This window comes from Condylura cristata, unplaced genomic scaffold (genome assembly GCF_000260355.1).
Source record: "Condylura cristata isolate star-nosed mole 26May11 unplaced genomic scaffold, ConCri1.0 scaffold00014, whole genome shotgun sequence".
NCBI lineage: Eukaryota > Metazoa > Chordata > Mammalia > Eulipotyphla > Talpidae > Condylura > Condylura cristata.
In genome coordinates, this window is record NW_004567115.1 from 30,702,592 (window position 1) to 30,717,908 (window position 15,317).

At 37.6% G+C, this 15,317-nt stretch overlaps 1 protein-coding gene across 2 annotated transcripts in view; it reads left to right on the forward strand.

Moving 5' to 3' along the window:
- VEPH1 (ventricular zone expressed PH domain-containing 1) overlaps window positions 1-15,317 on the forward strand; it is a 157,946-nt gene that overhangs the window by 114,417 nt on the left and 28,212 nt on the right. The window contains exons 9-10 of one of the 2 annotated variants that reach the window (XM_004682313.2): window positions 637-776; window positions 3,040-3,174. In XM_004682313.2, the coding sequence (XP_004682370.1) occupies window positions 637-776; window positions 3,040-3,174 (275 nt within the window). The remainder of the gene's footprint in view (window positions 1-636; window positions 777-3,039; window positions 3,175-15,317) is intronic. The other variant, XM_004682314.2, reaches the window with a different exon arrangement.

A 15,317-nucleotide genomic window follows, 5' to 3' on the forward strand; every position in this document is an offset into this window, starting at 1 on the left:
GACTCTACCACAGACTGGGTATACTTGAGTAATTTTTTTTCCAGATTTTGGAGCAGTATTCATCGGTCTAGACACTCTCTATAGAGTATCTACTGTGTGCCATGTGCCAAAGGCTTAGTGGTGAACAATCTTATCCACTTTCCCTGTTGAGCCTCTTCAAAGGAAATGACCTTCTCTAAGCTGACCAGGCCAGTACACAGGCAGTACACCTCTGGTCACAGCTGTTCTGGAGGCTTTCTCCATGGCCTCTGTATAACCAAGAGACCAGTGTGTGGCTCATGGCACTGCCCATCACCCCAAAAGTGCCTGGATTTCCTCCATCTGTTGGACTTCTCCTCCCAGGTTATCATTTCAAGCATCCAATCAAGTAGAAATGACAAGGCATCTTCCTTTTTATTGGCAAGAAATTTCTTAATTCCATATAAGTCACTGGAAGATTCCCAATTAGATAGACTATAATTTGTTTAAAGCATCTATATTTAAATCTATATTTCATGAGCTGAATCCACTCCAAAGTTTGGAGTAATTGATAGACTGAGACCTGAAGAATGTATTTCTGAAAGTGTTTGTGTGTTCAAGTATAAAGTGTAACTTTGGGAAGATCTAATGTCTACTGCAATGTGCACTGGTTTCTAGATTCTGTTAGAAGTTGTGTAGCGAAGTTGTTCTTCACCTGCTCCCTGAAGGGCCATTACTGCCTTTACAGCAAATCCAGTTTCATTCTCGTCAGCCAAGAACCTCAGTCATGGATCCATATCATGTTTCTGTTTCAGCAGGTGTGTATAATTTGTGGCCATCATGATCCATTAATGAGTGAATGGGGTATAAGCTTATAATAATTTTTACTGAATTATTAGTTCTTTGACTAGTATTGGTATATAGATAACAGCAATGCATATATTTCACTAGTACTCTTAAATTTAATTTTCTATGTTTTAGGATAGTTTCCTTATGAAAATCCCTTAATTTGTAATCAAAAGATCAAATCTATTAAAATCTTAATATCGCTAGCTTTAAAAAAGAAAAATGAAAAGCAAAATACTTTTTATTTAACAACAACAAAAAAACACCAGCTTATTTGGGAGAATAATTTTCCTCATGTTGAATCAGTTTTATTTCTCTAGGGTATTCTGATCTTCAATTAATTTTAGGGTTAACATATCCTTTCTCACAGTAAGATACTGGAATAGCCCCCTTTCCAACAGAATACTTACATGTGAATAAAAATTATTGAAAGAGGAGCTTTCAATTCAACAATGAAGAATTTAGTGCAAAGATGTTAACATCAAAAGAAAATGTTATCTGGAAATACTTATCTTGAAAGTATTAAACTTTTACATAAAATTTGAATACAGATTGTAAATATATAAATATAAATATAAGAAAAAGTGAACTTTAATACTGAATAGATCATGAAGTTGAAAAACAGTATTTAAAAGTACAGACAGCTTACAAGTGCCTAAGGAATGCCTTCTTTTCCTATATTGTCCTGTAAAAAACAAACAACAACAAAAAATAACATTGATTTTCTTTTATATTTTTCAAGTCGTTTTCATCAGTGGTTGTGTATTTGGTTTCATATGTTGTTAGTTTATTGAACCATTGTTAGTTTACTGAAAAAAAGTCAAAAAAAATTGGTAAAGTTTTCCCCTTGTCGTATTTTATTGACAAAGTCCAATAATTCAGTTTTTCTTGAAGAAAAATCACCAAAAAAAAAATCTTTACACTGTTTTTCTTTTATGCTCATTTACTAAATGTTTCCTCTCCTTTTCCACACACTTGATATTGTGTAGTGTGGGTGAATCCTGACTTGATAATGGCAACTCCAATACTAACCTTATATGCTACACCACACTCTCTCTGTTAGCATATTCATGCCAGTCTTCAAATTCAGACTCCGTCTATCCTGCTTTTTTGGATTGATGATTAATATAATCAGGTCCTGTGCTTCTTTAAATACAAAAAAATGTTCATTTTTGACATATTTTGATAATTAATAATCCACATCATGGGTGTCATAATCAAGCTATCTGTTACTGGCTCTTAACTGATTTAATCTATGGATCATTTACTTAAGGTATGAGACCCTGCACCATGTTAGCATACAATGCAGTTCATCTTGATCATAATAATGATATTTTTCTGGAAAAAGATAAATTCTCACTCACTAATTAAGTGTTATACACGTAGACTACCTAGGCTATCTCATTAAAAATAGCTGGGTAGCCACTGATATTGTTTTATTGTACATCATACATAAAGGATAGTACATATGGTATTTTTGATATATATACATATATATAACAAATGTTATGCCCTTTTTTGTTTTTTTTTTATATTTTTATAACTATTTCCTTAAATGTAAATGCTTCTCACATTTACAGTATGATATCACACATGGAAATAATGATTAAATACATAATTGATTAGTAAAAATACAAAATATATATTGTTCTTTGAAATGTTTATTTATATTGACTTGAGTAAAGTAAATGTGGTTTTCTTTTCATTAACACTTATTGTCTAAAGCTTAAGAATATTTAAAGTTGCAAGAATATTCATAACACAGTTACGATTAAAAGCCCCTTTGTTTCTCCTACCACCATTCATACTGTTCATAATTGAGTAATTTCATAATGAACTTATTTAACTACTATTGATCTGTATAGAGACACATCATATTTGTGTTCTAGCTTTAATTTTATACCTTGATTCTTAAATCTTTGAAAAACAAATATGAATTTTTATATCAGTCCTTTTCCAGTGAAGTAAAATGGTTGGGAAATGGAGGTAACCGCTGTTAAGGTTTGGCATGTTCATAAAATAAATATCTATTGCCCTGAAAATCCTATGCAGTAATTTAAATTTACTATTAAAAATGAAAAGCCTAAATTGTGCTATGTTTAATTTTCAAGGGCATTTATCTGTGGTTTTATTTAGATTTGAACAATGGTAAGGTTCTAGCGAAGTCTAAATAGTGTCTTGTTGGCAAACTATCATTGGAACTGGAGATAATGCTGGTTCTTTATGGCCTTTCAGAGTCTGTTTCCCGAGCCTCTCTCCATACAGAGCCACTCTGTGCAGTTTCTCCGAGCTCTGTGGGAAAAGACCCAGGTAGAGGGTGCTCACAGCTTTGAAACAGCCATGATGGAATCTACATTTCCACAGCAGAAGGTAAATGCTTCTTTCCTTACACATGTGATTTTAAACCAAGACGCAAGATTACCTTGAAAGCCTGCTTTTTTCAGTTCAATTTCCCCCATTTCCCTTACCCTCTTTTATCATTATCAAAAATCTTGTATTGAGTAATGATTTTCAAGGGATGGTAGAGTCCACTCATGGCAGTGTGCCAGCAGTAGGCCAGCTTATGACTTTGTTAAATGAAACATTTGTTCAATGGAGCACAGGTTGTTGGAAAGTGAGCTGGTTCAACAGTGAACCATAGGGAAATTGAGATAGAGAAATCTAGTACTCACACATCCTGGAGGACACACCTGGAACTCCTTAGGGGCCACACATGGAGGTCACAGAAGGGTGTAGGCAGAGAGATGGGACCTTTTACAATGTACCATTATTTAGGTATGTAGATGCTTGAGGTTCTCAGGCTAAGGATAGAATGGTAACTCAAATAAAAGAGAATAGGAATTTAGTAAGTTCCACATGGGTCTTATCTGGAGCAGGTGAGAAGAAGGCTGAGGAGACAGGGACACTGTAATCTGAGCTGTTGGGGAGTCATATCAGGAACTTACATTTGCATGTGACTCTGAGCTGCTCTTAGATGTGTCTCACAGGCCCCTACACAGCTGGGGTTGTGATCTGAAGGTCTGAACTTGAAGTTATCAGAAAGATAGGTGTTAAAGTAATAGAATCAACAGACTGATGCCTGATAAGGAAAATGGTAGAATCAAGCATGGTCTAGGCACAACGTATAACTGAATGAGCAATAGCTTCATTCTGTGAAAGAGGATCCACAAAGGATACTGATGTGGCAGAAAAAGAGAAAGCATTCTGGTATATGTATTTTGAGTCTAATCTGTTTGAGTAGGTAGCCCCAAAGTGATGGCGATTAAATGCGAGTGTGGACCTCAAGGAAGAAGAACATGACTAGAGATCTAGTTAGCACTTTATGTCTTGGAAGTAGATTGAATCACTCAGGGATAATAAATATAATGAGAATAGGGAATTGTTATGAAGATCTCCAAGTAAATACTACCTACAAGCTTCTGAAAGCCCTTCCCATACTCAAAGATTCAGGATTTTTTTTTTTTTAGCCCCCAAGAAGCCCAGTTACAAGCATTAGATCCTTCCTGCACAAACCAGAGTTTCTGGGGGTAAATAATCATGATCCCAAAAGCCCACCAACATTAAGTGAATTCACAGTACACACAAGTAATACATTAACCAAAAACTGTTATATTATCTCAGTGCTTAATTGCTACATTGATATGAAAGGATCGGAAATGGTGTGACTAATCACAAGTTTATTTAGAATGCCTGTAAGACACTGAAGATGCAGCCAACTCTTGCAATATTATTTTTTTGGCATTGGATTAAAAATTGAAAGTGCTGTGTTAAGAACAAAGGAAATGCCACAATTGCATCAATATACGTGGGATGGAATTCTTTGCATATTTTATTCAAATTTGAATTGTTGCATCATGTTTTATTATTCATCAATAACCACAAGGGGAAAGTGGTGGGGTACAAGTGGGAAAAGAAGAGGACCCAATAGAACATGGTAGAAGATTATTGTGTATTGGTAATGGGCATGATGTGAAAATGTATGTTTGTAGGGGTCTGAACCTATAACCCCCAAAACAAATACAATGGTGTAAACCAACTTTACTTCAATATTTTTTTAAGTTAAAAACAAGGTGATGTCAAGAAAAAAAAGAAGACAATGTCTCAAATTCATAATAAATTTTTCATTGTGAACATCATTTTAACTAGAGGCAACTAGTAAATTAAAACTTGGCAGGCTGCTTCAAGTCCTATGAGAATTTTTAAATTTGGCAAAGCATTTTTGTGTATGCTCACAAGTACATTTATTCCTATTTCTTCAATTATCTACCAACAAATAGTCCTCTAGGAAAAAAAATTAAATGAAGACTAAAATATTTTTCAAGTTTTGAAGTTTTGTAATCTGGTTTATTTTTAAGTAGTAAAAAAAAAAAAACTTTGGTATTTGGTATGTATAATATGGAGCAGAGTGATTTGTCAGGGTAGTTCTCGGTCAAATTGATTTTCTTCGACTTTTTATGAGATGTCCTGCCCACTAAATTCAAAAGAGCTGTGAGAATGACCCAAAGTCTGCTTTATTGTCACTATATGTGCTAATACACACATGTACTGCTGATTTCAAACTGATGGCGCATGTATGTATCTCCTCTAATGGAATTAACACTGAGTCACATGGATTTGGTTCCAGGAAGAAGTTTCTGAGTTCTGAAGGTAATGCTTAAATCTCTAAATATAATGCTCTGATGGCTTTGCTATTGAAACTGTTTTTTAATTGAATTTTAAAATTGAAAATCAACAGAAAAATATCCATTGAATTGCAAAGTCCTTGGGGGTAGGGGCTTCATTATGTTTACCGTTGTATTTCCATGATCACACAGTGCCTGGCATATGGCAGAGTCTCCATAAATAATGAGAAGCAATTGAATAAATAAATGAATGCTTTCATTTCCAGATGTTAAAGCTGGAAGCAAAGGAACTGTTGATGGTCACATAGCTAGTCAGTAGCAGAGCTAGAGCAGAAGCACATACCAAGGTAACATCAGGATTGTAACTAATATCCCTGGTTCCTCTTTATTCTGAACATGTTTATGTAAAGTTCAGTCACCCATGGATCAAAAACATGAGCAAATATCTCTAAGGTGACTGAGTCTTAAAGAAGTATTTAGACTCATTAGTAGTCAAAGATAGTTGAAATTATCAAAAAATGCAATAATCTTAATTCATTTTTCAAAGACAGTAATCAGTGCTGGCTAAAGCAATGGCATTTAGACACTCACATTTCCAGTTAGTGTATAAATTATTTCAACATTCTTCATTTCAACAATTTTGCAATACAAGCCAAGATGATTCTAAACTACTAGGAATCTGTTCTAAAGAAATAACCTGAAATATGTACAAAATTTAAAATACACACACCAAAAAGTCTTGTGAACTGATAAGTATAAGTAGCTCAAATGTCCAGAGATGGGAGGATGAAAGTACTATATAGATAATCTCCATATAGAAGAATATTAAGAAACCATGAAAATCATATTTATAAGATACTTTTAAAGATATTAAACAATATATGTTAAACACCACATTTCAGGATACAAAATAATTTATGTAATGTGAAGTTTATTTGTAGAATTGCCCATTGAAATAGTTAACAAGAAATATAGCAAATTGTTAGCACTGGTTAGCTTCAGTTGATAGGGTTAGCATTTACTAAGTTTGCTCTAAGTGTGTATTTCTTTTATAATCAAGGAAATGTTATTAGTACAGGAGTATCCATTTGAGTTATATATATCAATAGTTTATGTAAAGGTAAATGAACATTTCACTAAAATAAAAAGAATCCATCTCATGATGATTTTTATAACAAAATAAACATTCGAGAAAGATGACAGAAAATCCATTGACATGAGACTGAGGATAGTGGCCTCCATGGAGTGACAAGAAACACTAATATCCTATCCCAGGGCACGTGTGCCTATCCCTTCAAAAGGACCAGCTCTGGTCACCAAAGGAACAGGCAGTTGACAAAATTGACTGGGGCATTGCTAAAGCACTGGAATTTGAGAGAGAAGTGTCATTTATTGATATACAGTCTCAGTTCCCAAAGCATGGAGAAATTCCATATGCCATAGACTTAGTTTCAAACCTAGGATCATTATGGAAAGAAGAAAAATTAAATTTATAGCTGAAATAAGATGTGCCCAGCTGGCTAACATTTGGAAATTTGTTTTCAACCCAAATTGCCACAGATTTACTTAAAAGCTCCCAGGGTAATTGGTGGTAGTGTCAAAGCATAAATAAAACTGAAGCACCACCGATTCTGGGCAGAACAAAAGGAGGTCTTCTGAAGCTCCCACAGGCTTGGATGTAGTGTTTTTGCGTTATGGTGTTAATATAGTGCTTGACTAAATGAATGCATAAGTGAGTAAATAAGAATTGGACTTATTATAGGTGTATTCAAGTTCTTTGGAGAAATTTAAGTGTACACGTGTGATGTAAATGACAAGTGTCATAGGTCACCTCCATGGAGAGCACCTCAAGGAATCCTGTGTTTGAGAGTGAGCTGGGTTAAACAAGTTAGGTGAGAGTGGAACAAGTTAGGTGAGAGTGGAATTGGTTTGGGATTTCAGAACCTAGATAGGGGTAGGGAGGCTTTAGGCTTTAAAGATGTGAGTACAGAACCAGGAAGATATGATAGGTAACATTTAAGAGCAAGAGTAGGGCCCTCCCTGGTGGCGCAGCGGGTTAAGGCACTGCACTGAGAAGCTAAAGCCACTTCCCCATGAGTTCGATTCCCGCCTGCCCCGGGGGTGACCACATGGCGTGGCAGACCCCTCCTGACCCGCCCGCTGCTCCCCTCAGCAGTGTACTTCGTTGATCTGCCTGTTCTGCTCCCCACTCCATCTCTGGTGAAGTTTCTCACTGCCCCTGAGTCTCTGGCCTGTACCCCAGTTCTGTATGTACAAATAAATAAATCTTTAAGAAGCAAGAGTAAAGTAAAGAGACAAAAAGAGTGAGTAAGAACCTATCCAAAGAAATCAAGGTCAAGGGGCAAATCCAGTGATTAAGGGGTGAACTATATCAGCAATACAAATCATGACAGGAAACTGGAGGCAAGGGGTTGGGGAGAGGAAATGGGATATAGGATGTGGATGCAAATGCCAGAGATCTGCTAAGGAGGATGGCAGACAGTAAAATACAGTTTTTGTTTTTTTTTTTAAGAAGGAAATGGTTCCATGTAAGGCACATGACATGAGTGACAACGTGGAAGAGACAAAAAAAATCACGATGAAATCGTGGTAAACATGAGTCCAGTAAATCCAAGTTCATTCATTCAGTTAAACTTTTTTTTTTTTTTTTGAATGCTTGCTCTTTGCCAATTGCTGCACAGAAACCAGAAATAAGCAATCATACCCTGCCCCAGTGGAGATGGGAAATACACAAGTAAACAAACACAAAAGGACAAAATGCCTGAAGAAAGTGAGGAGGTGTGGGAACATTTGTGAGTGGTGGGGAAGGCTTCCCTCAGCTTCTGTCAGATGAGTTTTCCTGACAAAGAGAACAATTTACACAAAGGCCTTGAGACCCAAAAAGAAAAACAAACAAAACAAGTAGAAAGAAAAGAAAGCAGAATTTGGCATTCTCCACCCAATTTAAATTGCACATCCCATCACAAAATAATTTTGAGCAAGCCCCCTCAGTGTTTATATTTACTTACTTATAAATTACGTGTATGTGTTATTGTATTTATTAATTTCTTTATAAAACATTCAAAAGTAGGAACTTCAGAGGATAAGATAAAAAAAATCAAATGAAAATTCTAATTTTTTTCTTCCTAATTACTGTGGGTGGCTGTGGCCACCCAAGAGTGAACTCAGGCCCCTTCCCAGTGTTGGAAGAAGTCAGAGGATGGGGTGGAGCCCAGTGAGCAGTAGTCAGTGTGGAGGCTAAATGGTTTGCCTGGGGGAATTTTCCCCTACCTTGTACATCTTGGTGAGAAACTTGAATTTAACAGCAGTCTGTGGAAAGTCACCAAAGAGTACTGAGCAGAAGAGGTCACCCAGCCTGCATTCAGAAGATCACCCAGTGATCTGAGTAAAGGCCAATCAGAAAGGGCCAGTGCTGGAATCAGGGAGATCACAAAAGTCATCCAGACATGAGAACAGTTTAATCGGGAGGGTATTGCAGGAAGAAATGATGTGGTCATTGTAAATTTTGGAGAGAAAAGTGGCATAACTGGTGAGTGGGGGTGAGTTAGGAAGAATAAGGAATTCTTGTCACTAAGCCATAAAGCTGGAAAAAAGTAGCTCTTTGGAGGGGCAAGTGGGAGAAGCAGGGATGGAAGAAGACTTGGACATCTTAAATTTTAAGTGTCTGCAGGGTGTGCCACTGGAATCTAGTAGACTAATATGGCAAATTTCCATCAAATCTAAGTGAGGGTGTGGTTGGCATGATGATGGAAATCATGGCAGAATGAAAGCAGTCAGGAAAAAGAGTCTAAAGAGGAAGAGGCCCAGTTCAGGATTGAGTACAGAGAGCAGAAACCCAGGCACATAGGGTCCAAAGTTCAAGACAGTGTCCAAGAAAGAGACAGAAGGGAACTGGTAGACTCAGAAACCCGGTCAAGGAACACATTAGCAGAGCAGCCTCAACTATCTGAGCAACTTAGAAAGAGTGGCTTTGAGGGAGTTTTAAGGGCAAGGTAAGGATAGGAATAGTGCCTGGATGAGAAGAAATAAATAAGGAAGGAGCCACAGCACATATAGAGAACTGTTCTTGAAAGCTTAATGCTGAACGAGTTGGTAATGACACGTGCCCCATCCATGGAGATGATTTTAAATACAAAACTCAAGAGTGTGTTTGTAAGTTGTTAGGATGATGTCACAGGGAAATGGGAGTGATGAGATGATGAGAAGAAATGATTGTATACAGACCCAGATGAATTAGGGGATTTGATGGCAGAACGAGTTCTTTTTCATGCCTTTGCAACTTATTCAGTGAAATAAGAGACTATCAGCTGAAAGTCAAGTGGAGGCAGAGAGAGGATATAGAAGGTCTAAGCTAAAAGTATCAGAGAAAGGAACCGTGAATGGACATGAATATAGGACTGTCAGGCAGTTAGGGGCTTCCTTTTGGGATCTGAGATAATGAGTTAAAAGTAAATAAAAATAGGGTTTTTGCAGCAGTGATCAGCTGGTCAGGTGCTATATGTTCATTAGGCTTGGGATATATATCCTGGGTTGTGATAGTGAAATGGTGAATGGTCTTTATTTTAGATAGAGGGAAAAGACACAGACCAAGGAAAGATTTAAAAGAATCTGAAGAGTCTATATATCAGAAACCTGATCTGAGGAACAGAAAGATGATAGAGCACACACACACACACAAAGATTATCTTCTGAATGAAGTATATAATGACTCTATTCCAAGTTTCTCTTCTGCTTCTCCCTGGCTCCACACATGCTCTATTATTCCCCTTGGGAACAAGGTTTAAGGTCATCACTCTCCTCCAAGGCTTCTGGCCAAGGTGAAGGAACAGCAGCATCTGTGACCTTGGCCATGTTTGCCCCATAGTTCAGGCTTACGATGCTAAGTATCCCCGGACATGTGTTAGCTGAGGCCAAGTGAATTTTATCACAGCGTGTATAATATCTGTGGACTCTCACCCCTCCACCAGGGCCTCATAATTATTTACCTGGGACTAATGTGATTAACATCAGAGGAGAAGCTTAAAAAAAAAAAGAGTCTAGAACTGACATAAACTTTGTAAACTTTTACAAGCAAGACTTTCACTCACTGATGCTTTAGGACTACTATGTGTAGAAGTCCAGCCAGATTCTAAACTTAGTTTCCCTAAATACTATTTCTACTTATTTGTTTTCCTTAACAACTATCCACTATAACAACTTCCTCAGCCCCTCGTTTAAACAGTTCTGTACATACGGCCCATTCTATTAGTGATTGCATAAGATTTTGTGCATACCGAATTTAAGTGACAGTTCCATTCATCATTTAAAAAATTAGAAAGTCATTACACTTCCACGAAGCTAATTAGTAGCCACTACTAATTAGTACTAAACACCAGCCACATTTATGGTATTTATCTCATGCTTAAGTTTCTTTAAAGAAATTAAAATTGGCATCGGAATATTTTCTCAGTTAAGTCTAAATCCTGGTTTATCACATGCACTGTATGCCCTTCATGTTTCACAAGCCAGGCTCTCTGATAATGAAGCATGTCCATTTTACTACTGCAGCTAACATTCCTTCACAGTCAGCCAGATGTTCTGCATCAGTGAGGAAATTAAAAAAAAAAAAACCTTAGAAAATAGTTAACAAAATAACTCTATTCCTGCGGGAATGAAGGAATTCCCTCCCCCTGAAATGTCTGTTCTAACCCAATAGTGGTTTAGGTTCTTTTCTTAAATAGTCAACACATGAGTAAATTTTTTCCTTTCCCTCAATGCTATATGGATATTGAGTGCAAGCCTGCAGATGCTGGACACTCAACAAGAAACTAAACAGCAGTTCTTAAAAATCCAAGGGAGTGTGGTTAGACGCTCAGGATCTGGGTTTGAATGCTGGGCCCACCATTTGCTAGTTCCTTTATTTGGGTGTTATTTAAGTTCTCTGTGCCTCATCTTTTTGATCTGTGAAGTGCAGAGCATACTAGTACCACTTCACAGGGAATGTTCTGAGACTTTGAAGAGCTAACACATGTAAAATCTTAGGAACATTGCTGGGCAGATAGTCAGAGCTCAATAAACAGTAACTGATAGGATTTTATGTATCCAGACTCTGGTCTATTATATAAGACTGGACTGCTCACACTGGATAATAGCTTTCTAAGTTAAAAGCTGACTTTCACTAGCATCTATTTCTTATGTGACTCCTGAGTATACACTACAGACAATTCCAAGAGAGACTTTTGAAAACATTTTTAGCAGACGCTGTGAGACTATACTGTGAGCAGCCATCCAAGCATTTATATTGTTTCTAAATATAAACTAGCTTTTTGTAATATATTTTTTAAAACAAAACAAATTAAAAAACCCAAAAAAAAAAAATTCAAAAAAAAAACAATTATAAATGACCCTACTTGCTTTTATTTTTAGATTTGTCACCTGTGTCTGGGTCCCATCTCTAGACATTATAAAGCCAAAACTTGAGAGATAAAAGATAGTGGAAGGAAATCAGGTTTAATCAGACACCAGTAATCTGAGGAAGTGGTGGTCTGTGGTCTCTAAAGACATCTCCTCCAAATAGAAGTGGGAACTTAAGTGGGGACCTAGCAAGGAGAAGAGACTAGTGTCTGTGGATTTCAGAGAAAAAGCCAGGGCGTTCCAGGAATTGCGTTCACACTCCTGTTTCTTCCAAGTCTGGCTTGACTGGATCTACCATGGCGCCGGTAGACATGTTTTTCTATGGCCATGAGTCTGTGACTTCCACTATGCCTTACTCCTATCTTCATCCAGACTGCACCAGGATTTATGGTTTTATCTTAAGAAAAAGACATACTAGAGCAGAGCGAAGACAAACAGGGCAAAAAGAGCAACTGACGGTCACCAAGCCAGTGACAAGTGGGCAGACTCTTAACTCTAAGATAAATGCTCTGTCCTCCTTAAGGATTGTAGAAGAACAGATACTCTATTTCAGAAAACAAGTATTTCCTAATATCTAATTATTGTCAAAACAGTTATGTACTTTTTATATAAATTTCGGTATAATTTTTGGCTACTATTAAGAACCAAGTTGGTGGTAGGGTGGGGATTTTCTATAAAGATCTTTGCCAATCACAGTCCACAGAATCACTGGATTAGTCATCCATAGCCTGGTAATCCTTTTTACATCCCCTTGTAGGCAACACAACTTTTACCTGCTGCCTGTAAAATACCTTTCTTCCACGTCTTTGCCAGAGCTGGTGGGAATGTTGCCACAACCTCCATCTAGGACTGGTTTCCCTGAGTTCTTCCTAGACCCAAGAGCAAGCAGGAGTCTCAAAGGCAAATTTCTGGGTCCTGGGGCTATCGTGAATGGTCCCTAATGGGGTGGGCTGGTGAGAACAACTACCAAGTGATCCCATTAAGGCTGAGGCTGCAGACTTCTGCATAGCAACTCAAGAAGGGAGGCTGAGTGGCTTGAGTTCCAGTTCCATCATGGCATGATCTGGGAATGTGGTTGTTCTCACTGAAGGCTGATCTTCATTTAGAAACTGGAGACAAATCCACAGGGTTGCTGGGGAGGAGACTTCAGATGACTCATTTTGTTGTCATCTCATTACTGACACAGTCTCAAAGTCAGCCCCCATAAATGACTCCTATCAAACTGTGTCTTCGTGAACTTCAAGACTGTGGTCAAATATTCTGTTTAGTTTTCCCTTTTCTACATTTGTAAAAAATTCAGATCTTAGGACTCTCTTCTGAATTCTTTCGATTTCCAGCTTCTGGACTCTCTGATGTCTTGCATGAGGACTCAGTGCCTCGTTATAATTCTGTGTGTGTGGGGTCATGCCCTCGGTGGTCCCTCCTCACTGCACCCTTTAGCTTCGGTACTCATTAAAGTGTTCTGTTGGCCCATCTTGCTATATCCCATCCCTTCACCATTGTGCCTCTCTTTCTGCTGCTTGTTTGAGGCCTTACATCTTCTTACACACATCTCTCTGTTCGTAGTATTAAATCCCTTCTTTTATGCCCATCATTATTCCCTCCTTTCTGCCCAGCTCATTACTCCCTCCATCTGTGAGCCTCATATGCCATTGCAGTTTTATCTCATTACAGCCTCATCATGCACATATTATTAGCTCCTCCATTCACTGCATTCATTCTCTCTGCTTCTTAGCACAACCTGCCCTTCCCACCTCCCCATTTATAAATCACATTCCATCCCCCCAAATGCCTTTATCATTACACCCATCCATTTTTGCATCTCATTACATTACTCTTGCCCATTTCCATGTGCATTTCTATTTGTACATCACATTATGGCCCCATCAAGCATGCACATGTCATTATTCCCCTTTCAAATGTTCACATTTCATTACATCCTTCCATGTTTGCATCTCATTTCAACAAACGTTCCTAGGTTTGACAACAAGTGAAAACAGATATTCAGTATGTTACTAGCTTTTAGAAAATAAAATTTTCTCAGGCGTCTAACTGGTGTTTCTTTCTTTTTTTTTTTTAATTTATTTATTTTACATCATTCTTCATTTTGTGAAATTTTGTAATCCCCGTGGACTTTCCACCACCAATTCACCCATGTACCATCACCATAGTCCCATACACTCTTCCCACCCCATTTTGACCCTATTACTCTCTCCACCCCCATAGAATGTCTCTGCCAACTGGTATTTCTTAAATAATTCATTCATTCCAGGAAATTTGCATATATGTATCCAGTAAAAGACACAAAGTCACTATATGTTATAGGCACAAAAGGAGCATCCTCTCTTACTTTGTTCAAATCACCATCATGATCACTGCTCTGTATTATTTCTCTATAGTTTACAAAGTAGTATAATTACCCATAAATTCATTTTGGCAACAACTCTCTCAGAAGGGGGAAGCTTTGGGATCACAGTCAGTCTACAGATCGTGGAGTGCTTTGAAAGCACTGAGAAATTAAGACATTTCCCAAGAACTGCTAGTCAATGACAATGGCTCAAACAGATACTCTGGATCCAAAACCTACAAACATTATAGAATATCACTTCTCTTTTTTGTCTTTTCCGAAGATATATTTAATAGTGCATACAGAACTGGAGTACAGGCCAGAGGTGCAGGAGTGATGAAAGGATTCACCAGAGATAGAATGGGGAGCAGAACAGTCAGATTGACAAAGTACTCTGCTGAGGGGAGCAGCAGGTGGGTCAGGAGAGGTTTGCTTAGCCATGTCGATCAACTCCCTGGACAGAGATCCAACTCATGGTGAAGCAGCTGTGGCAAGCTTCGTGGTGCTACGCTTTAACCTGTTGTACCACCAGGGAGGGTCCAGCATATGACTTTTCAGGAAAAAAAAATCTCGTTTTGAGCTATCTCTTTTGTCATTTAACTCATTCATTAACACTAACACTAGCAAGATGATACCCACTTGGCAGATGCAGCATTTACATTTCTTTCATTCATATTTACCTAAAACATTTTCCTTACACAGAGAAACTGTTGTAAATACTCCAGAGCTTGGTGTGTATTATTTCCATGAGTGTATTTGTACTATTATTTAAAAATTTGACATTGGTGGTGTTATATTTCTCATATATTTTGCTATATGATTTCTGTATCTAATGTTATGTCTTTAAAATATATCTGTCCACATGTGTAGACTCGTTCATATTTTGGCGTCTATAAAATGTTTCTTTGTGTAAATGGAGCATCGTTGTCTGCAGCCACTTTTCTGCTCACTTCTGCCCCGAATGCTGCTGTTTCACCAATGCTCAGCTCTCTGCTCTGTCTATTGAATGACTAAAGGAGTCATTTGAAGTTTCCAGCTCATGGGAAGCAATCATGTTAAAGTAACTTTTACCCCTTTCTAGCTGCTCCATGTAGTAAACACATCAATAAGTGATAGTTCTTAAAGTAAAA